General features: G+C 38.2%; 1 protein-coding gene across 1 annotated transcript; it reads right to left on the reverse strand.

The window, feature by feature from the left end:
• Positions 1 to 2,273: 2,273 nt before the first annotated feature.
• Positions 2,274 to 7,392, reverse strand: LOC135735528 (cysteine-rich protein 1). The gene is made up of 4 exons (XM_065253949.1): positions 7,256 to 7,392; positions 3,726 to 3,820; positions 3,521 to 3,575; positions 2,274 to 3,400 (listed from the first exon to the last, which is right to left on the reverse strand). The coding sequence occupies exons 1-4, from the start codon at positions 7,296 to 7,298 to the stop codon at positions 3,354 to 3,356; spliced, it is 240 nt and encodes a 79-aa protein (XP_065110021.1). The 5' UTR covers positions 7,299 to 7,392; the 3' UTR covers positions 2,274 to 3,353.
• Between the last annotated feature and the right edge of the window lie 936 nt (positions 7,393 to 8,328).

Raw genomic sequence — 8,328 nt, forward strand, 5'->3', positions numbered from 1 at the left:
TGCGTATGGATGTAAGGCCTACTAGCACTATGCATTATACTTATAATTATAGATTTTCTTAATTGGAATGAACAAAAAAAACCTAGAGAATCGCATTCATGGTGATTTTATTTCTGTTACACCTGACGCTGATGCATTAAAGAAAAACGGCTCCCGTTTTAAGATGGCAGCTCTATTTGACGCATTCGTTCCAATGAACTGCTGTAGCCAAGACGACATCTAGTGTATATATATCTATGCATATTGACAAAATAGAATCACTTCTATCCACTCAAATGTGTACAGTCTAAGAACTGGTGGTTGTTTTAACCTATGGTTGGGTAAGACATTGTGTACACCAGTGACGGCTCGTGACTGCTCTTCTGAGGGGCGCAAATTCAAAATATGTGTTCGAGTGTCGTGTGTTGTTTGTGTTTTCAAAATATCTGTTGTTGCGTCATGTGAACCATGTGCATCACGTGTTTTGTCAAAATAAGTGCCTGCTGCACACGTATCAAAACCGTTTATGATTCAATAGTTTGCCTGCGCATTCAGATCTTAATGATTACTGGTAAACAAACTTGGCTTGCTGTCCTCGAAGGGAGCTCTGCAGCTGAGCTCTGAACCTTCAGAGAGAGCGAACCTGAGGCCGGGGGTCGATCCCTAAGTTCAAACCCCCCCGCAACAGAATTGCACAGAGAAAAAAAAAGAGCAGTGGAGGAGGGATGCTAGAAATTGCAGCTGGACCAGAAGGCCTGAAGGCTGTCTTATATACGCCCATAATGATGATTGACATGTCTAAATATTTAGGCTCCTCCCGAACCTACGTTTAGAATAAAAATTACACTCACATTCACAAAATGCACGCAAGACACTCCTTTAACAGTAAACTCTGATAACACATGAGATTATGCGAGTATCTGGCAAATGCGAACGTCTTTTTTTATCATAAACCCTTGAGACGCGTCTGCAGCAGGCACTTATTTTGACAAGACACGTGATGCACATAGGTTCACTCGACGTGATAAACCAGTTGATTCGTGCACATCTATCTTCAATATGGGTGCAGGATTGAAAAAATTATAGGTATAACAAAGACAAGATCCGCTCACCAAAGAGCTCCCCTTCACATGATTTATTAGAGTGTTGTTTCGGTTCTCTTACGACCCTTCCTCAGACTTACTCGACGCGCAGAACACATATTTTGAAATGACGAACCACACACATGACGGGCCACATACATGTTGTGGAGAACTTCGCATCGTGCTCCCTTGAAAAAAGAAGTCACAGGCCACCACTGGTGTACACCAAAGTGTTTCTTTTTTAACAGAGGCCGATGTTTTTTTTTTTTTTTTTGGATTGGAGGCGAGACACTAAAAGTTTATTCTGCACTTAATTTCGAGTACTCAGTGTTTTCAATCAGATGCTGAGAGTTGAATAATGTGACCCTGGTTCATAATTTATTTTAAATAAGATTTTAACATAATCTAAAAGGTGAACAAATATAAAAGCTTTCGATTGATGTATGTTTTTTTAGGATAGGACAAATTTGGCCATGATATATCTATTTCTAGAAAAAAATCAAAATATTTAGAAAATTGCCAAAATCTAATCATAAATTGTTTAAATTAAGTCCGTAGCAATACATTACTAATGATAAATTCATTTTTTATATATTTACGGTATAGGCAATGTATCAAATATCTTCATGGAACATGATCTTTACTATATCCTAATAATTTTTGGCTATAATCTATAATTTTTACTCATACAATGTATTGTTGGCTATTGCTACAAATACCCATGCTTCTTATGACTGGTTTTGTGGTCCAGGGTCACAAATGTTTAACTCAATGTCACTTTTTATTCTGTGTCTGGCTGTCACCGCTGAGTAGTTGGACAAATACCAACCAACCAACCGGTGCACCATACAATGACTAGTAAACAAAACAAAGAATTAATCCAGCCAAAGCCTCCGTTGACAAAAATTCTGCTAAGTGCCCACAGTCAGCACAGCCAGCCTAAAATATGGACAAACTAAACCACTGAGTTAAATAAACCTAGAAAATTTCTTTATTTTACCCATCCATGGGCTGAAACAATTTAAACCCAATGCTTGGCTTTGTCTATTTTTGACCCAACCATGAGCTGAAACAATTGAGCGAGTGTGAAAATAGTCATATACACATTTCAAGATTATTCAAATGAACCACTGCAATTGGTTGCGGAAAAATGACTTTCATTTATAAAAGGATGTTCAATAAAAAATCACACTTATTGTGAATGCATTTAAATTTAAGGATAAGAGACTTGGATTTATTCATTTGATTCAATGAGTTGACAATTTACTAGTTGGCAGCTCTCTGAATTGAATGAGTGACATTTCTTTTATTTAACTAATGAAAGAAACCGATAAAATCTTCAAATCAAACACACGTTCTTCCTGAACATACAATAATGATAAAGCCATCATCCCTTATGCACCGTGAGGTTTGGGACAAAATTGACTGCTCCTAATTAAAAAGACAATGCTCATTTATTGACATTTTCGCTTTGTAGATAGATTTGCTTTCTCATGAAATCGGAGTAAAAGAAAAAAAAAACAAAGCATAAAACTTCACATTGTGTTTCAGGTTCATCAGTTAATTAATGGGATACAGATTTTATACAGAGAAGCAAAACACATGATGTTACACATGATGAAAATGGTAAAATATAGCAGGAATACAACAGAAACACAATAAATCCATGAAAATAGCCAAGCGCCTTAAGAGAAAGGCTGTTGGTTTGGTTGAAAGGTTCTGGCAAATTTAAGCATCAAATATGTCATATAAAAATATGTATATACAGACACTAAGTAGCGGTTTCCCAGACAGGGCTTATCCTTGTCCCAGACTAATATGCATGTTTGAGCTGCCTTAAAATGTAAAAACATATGTACTAACATATCTTAACACACATTGACATGTTTTTCATGTGATTTTACAGTGAATATGTAAATTTGCAGTATTTTTTTGTAATTTTTTACAGCATTAAAAAAACTAGAAAATCTGTAAAATAAAACGGTAACATTCCGTAAAATGTTTTTTCACTGGAAAAAAAATCTGTAAAAAAACTGTACAATTTCCGGCAGCTGGGGTGCCGGGAAAATATCGTAAAATAACAGGCACAATAAATTACAGAGATTTTCCGTAATACAAAAATATAGTTTATTCTGTAATTTTACATATCAGTACCACTTATTGTCTCGAGATGCAAACCAGTAATGTTTTTTGTAAAGTTTGTTACTTGAATGTACTAAAATAAAATAATCCTGTTTGGGTATGTTGTTTCTTGTAGATCTAGCTGTGGATTTCAAGATGGCGGGACTTTTCTTAAGAAGCAGGTTTGTTAAAGGTCCGTGCAAGAGGATTTCGGCAACCTGCACAGAAAAAAAGAGCTTTGTATTGATCAAAAACTTCACATAAAACAATCTTTTTGATTGATCTCTATATTATTCATTAATTTAAAACGTATGTAATGTGTTAAATATTCCACTCACTTCTGGGTCCAAAATCTTTCATGTAGCAGTTAGTGCAATATGGCTTCTCGTCGTGCTACACAGAGATATTAAAAGACGTGAGAATTTGATTTTAAGCCCTGTCCTACTTAACATCATCAATACAGCTATCATTCTGCATGTTAGCATTATATTTTTTCAATGCATGTTAGCCAGTGGACATTTGACAACATTTTTGTGTGAGTACCTCTGCATGCTGGCCAGCTGTAAGATGTCTACCACACCGGTGACACTTCAAACACAACGGGTGATAATCTCGTCCTAATGACCTCTTCTTCTCACCTGCATGGATCAAAGGTAAAAAGGCGTCAACCAGGGATGTGGACTGAGGTTGAACTAGTTTAATAGTAAGGTATGAGAGTTAAGGGATAGTGGGTTAAAATGCTATAAGCTATTATATGCATTCTGACTTATTAAAGAGCACCTATTGCGTTGCTAAAAATAACATTATGTTGTGTATTTGGTATAATACAATGTGTTCTCGTGGGTTATGGTTCAAAAAACACATTATTTTCCACATACCTTACATTATTGTTGCTTCTCTAAGCCCTGCCTCCCTGAAATGCATAGATTTTGTCCAAAGATCACCTCCGATTGGCCAGCTAACAGTACGTTATTATTCGCCTGAATATTTCTGGAAATGTGACGCTCCTTACCATGTTTGTAAGAGCTCGCAATGCTGACCGGAGTTAATATCCTCTTAACTACCTTATCAATATGAGCCGAATTTGATCCAGAAAATGCAGATGACTAAGCTGATCGATCAACTTTACCAGCGCAGCATGAAGCAGGGCGTATCAAAGGATTACTAAAACATTAAAACTATGTCTGCCGATTTACATTGAAAAGGATAACTTGCGTCATTGTTTAATTTGGGATTTGTACCTTTTGCATATTGTTAACATGTACTTATACATACTCACACACCAAATTAAATATAAAATTGTGAATCGGATAATTGGTGATCTTTAACACTGTTTAAGAGTTGGATTCCTTATGCTAAACATAGGCAATAAAGTGTCAACAAAAGCAGTTGCACATGTGATGGAGTATTTCTGCGCCGAATGCGCTTCGCCAGGGTTCATCCAAGTTTCTGATTTTTTTTTCGAACATGAGAGATTCATACGTAAAAATCTTACTTTATTTCTTTTATGGGCAATTTCAGTGCAGGAAGTACAGTGGTAGTCCTTATATGGGCACTTCACCCAGAATAGCGCATGCACACACCAACCAAGAGCTGACACAAAATCAACGTCACCAAAAAAGTTTTTGTTTGTGATGGAAAAGATTGTTTAGATTGCCAATGAACCCAGCATTATGGAAACCCATGTAGTTTATTTTATAGCATTGGAGTTGTGCATGTGTGTTTGTTTAAAGGGGGGGGTTCAATGGTATTTCATGCATTCTGACTTATTAACACAGTTATAGAGTTGTTTCCTCATGCTAAACGTAGGCAAAGTGTCCAAAAATTTTTTCGATTACAGGTCCAACTGACGTTTCAGGGGTTTTCTATACGTATCACTTCTTTATATGGGCACTTCCCCCGGAAAACCCCGCCCACCCGTCAATCAGCGGGAGACGCTAGAACATACAAACATTCACATCACGCGACAGCTTTGTTTAATTTCAAAACTTAACAATGGCACGAATTAAGAATTGTGTTTTTGGATGTAAGGAGAAGAAATCCAGCCTTATGAAAACAATGGATATATTTTATTATCCGGGGTAGCAGCGGAGTTTTGCGTGTGTGTTTGATGCGGTGGATTTTCCCAACTGGGTCACGAGTTGCATGCGGTAAGTAAGACTTCTGTTTTATGTTGGAAATATGCGCATGCATATTATATAAATGACACGAACATGTAGTGAATCATAAGTTATAAGTGTTGTATAGTGTTGCATGACTCGTACTCGCTCCTCCCGCGGTATAACTCCTCCTTCTTCATTGTTTTGACGTTATCGGAAAGATTCGGTAAAGCTAATATTTCTTTTATAAATCTGATTAAACTAAAGACTCTTCGGAGATATAAAGGATGTATCTATAGGTACTCCAGATTAACATCAGAAATGCAGAAACAGCATGTGTTACGTGAGCTTTAAAGCTAGATTTTGTTGAAATGGGGTGGTCCCAACTGAGTCATGAGTCGCAGGCGGTAAGTAAAACTGCATCAAATGTCTGTGTTTTGTTGGCAATCATCACATAAGTGCACATAATGTAAACAACCCAAACATGTAGTTTATCATAAGTTGTCTAAAGATAGTGGGATAATGTTTTGTGTGTGTAGCTCGCTGGTGACTCGCTCCACCCGCGGTACACCTCCAGGGGCTCAGGTTTTTCCGGGAAAGTACCAAGTGATCTGTCTTTTATAAATCTGATCAAACTAAAGACTCTTCGGAGATATGAAGGATGCAATACTACTCTATAGGTACTCAAGATAAACATGAGATAGCAGAAACACTGTGTGTTATGTGACCTTTAAAAGAATATATCAGGTTAAGACAGTGTATTATCAACAAAATCTAAAATGGACTGTTGACAGGAAAAAAATGTTGAGATATTATCAGTACAGACTTGGAAACCAGATTCCATAACTTTCATCTTATTCTGGTCTCCATCTTGGATTTGATTCCAATTCCCAGATCTATTTACTTTCATATCAGGAACCCATTGCTCGACTTGATTTTGCCAAGTAAGAAATATTCCTGGAATATCTTTCTGTAGAAAAATATATTTTTTCAAAATCAGATTTATATGATATGCGAATATCAATAGTGTAAGCACTTAACCAAGGTTGTAAGTCTAGCCTTCAAATCTGATTGGTTTGAAAAATGTTGTCCCAGGGCCAACAATAATGTTGATCCAGGAACATCTCTCACTTGGCAAAGTAAGGAAGGCCACTTTCATGTCGGTTCAGGCCCTCCTACAGAAAGCCCGACCTTAACTGGAAATGAAAGCAGTAGGTTGAACTAGGATCAGAGTGAAAACGAATCTTGGGTCTGCTTTTCTCATCCTGGCAGCACGAAAAACTGGCCTCCATTCCAACTCAATAACTGGGAAAGCTTTTTCTCCCTGGTCTCGATGTTGAAAGCTGACTGGCACCTACACAGCTTTTCTAGCAGGGTTTGGCTTCATTAACTGCTCTTTCTTCAAATGTCCGTGGCTTTTTGCATCGCTTTCTGCTAGTTTTAAACAGGCAGGCCTCTTTCTCTGTCTCTCTCTCTCTGTCTATTCCACTTCCTGCCACAAGCAGGCACTTCCTGTACTCGCGTGACTTGTGTTAAAAGGCGCCGATGGCGGTTGGCAATGTTCAGGCTGACAACCTTTACACAAGCACGTACTGACATGGAACTACATACATAGTAACACAACTTGGCTTTTGGCTGCATCCTTTACTTAAAATGAAAGACCCTAAAGCTTGCATTGATCTCAATATGCTCTTTTGACAACATATGCTCTGCAGTTGCCAAAATCGTCATTGTGATCATAAAACTACACATGGGAACACACAACTACTGTAGCTACGCAATCTACACAGTCCGTACTTTGCAGAAATATCTAAATTTTAGGCTAAAATGGACACTTTTGAGTCTTGTCTAACAATAATGATGCACCACACAAGCATTAAAACCAACCATACAGCATCATACAGGTAGATAGAGTGTTTTACGTTACAATGACTAACCCCAATTTGTATCCCTTCAACCCCAAAAGGCACTTACCAAAATAAACAGGCTTCCCACAAATAGGACAGAAGCTAACCATTGCTGAATCGGATGGCTATTGGATTTTGATGCGCGGGATGTTTGAGAAAAGATGCAGGAACTGCGTGAACGTCTCGTATGTGGCAGTCTCTGAGCACAACAGCAAAGGATGTGGTAAGAGATGCATGGGGACAGGAAGCAAAACATGATTTCAAAAGAAAATACTCTCATTATGTCACATGAAAGTGAGGAGGAAAATGCTGGTCAGATGCCGTGAGCGAGGCGATATGACAAATACGTCATTGGATGGGGTTATATAGGGTTAGCTGAAGTCATTTTTAGCTGAAGTTTGGAGGAGACTTCACACTCCTGCTGTGGTCAGTCGCTGCGGTTAGAAATCAAAGATGATATTGAGGGCTGTGTGAGGTTACGATACTTGTCTGAGTCTGTTATGAAATAAAAGGAGGTGGGTTTGTTTGCCTTTCCTGAATAAAAGTAACAGACTGGAGAGAGAGAGGGATTGAGGCAGACAGAGAAGCACAGATGTCAACCTCTCAGGTTTCACAGGTTGTCATGGTCGCCGCTTCTCAGCCGGCCAATCTGTTCGCTCATCCTTTTTCGGCAACAGATTAAAAAGCTCCAGTGTGGGAGTACCGGGAGTTTAGGAGAAACCCAAAACTGCTGCCGTACCCACACACACACACATGCAGGCAGGGTGATGACATCACCGAAAGCCGTTTGATTGGATGTGAACGGTGAGATGGAGAAGAGTTGCGTTTGTGTGTTCTGATATAAAGGATGAATAGTCTGTCTCTAGATGTTGTAATTCAGCCTCACTCCTGAGGTACTACGATGTTTTCACACACAACTCTCGCACATTGTGTGTGTGTGCTTGAAAGGGAAAGCACATACATTTCATTTGAATACCAAGGACGAGCTTTGTTATGGTCTGCATGTGAAATTCCTGCATGTGATTACTTCTTTATAAAGGAACTTTTCAGAAATGCAACAACATGGCACATTATGTCCTTACAAATAGTATGCTTTGGGGCAACTCAAATACATTATGTTCATAAAGGTTGATTTATGTA

The sequence above is a fragment of the Paramisgurnus dabryanus genome, chromosome 4 (assembly GCF_030506205.2).
Source record: "Paramisgurnus dabryanus chromosome 4, PD_genome_1.1, whole genome shotgun sequence".
Taxonomy (NCBI): Eukaryota; Metazoa; Chordata; class Actinopteri; order Cypriniformes; family Cobitidae; genus Paramisgurnus; species Paramisgurnus dabryanus.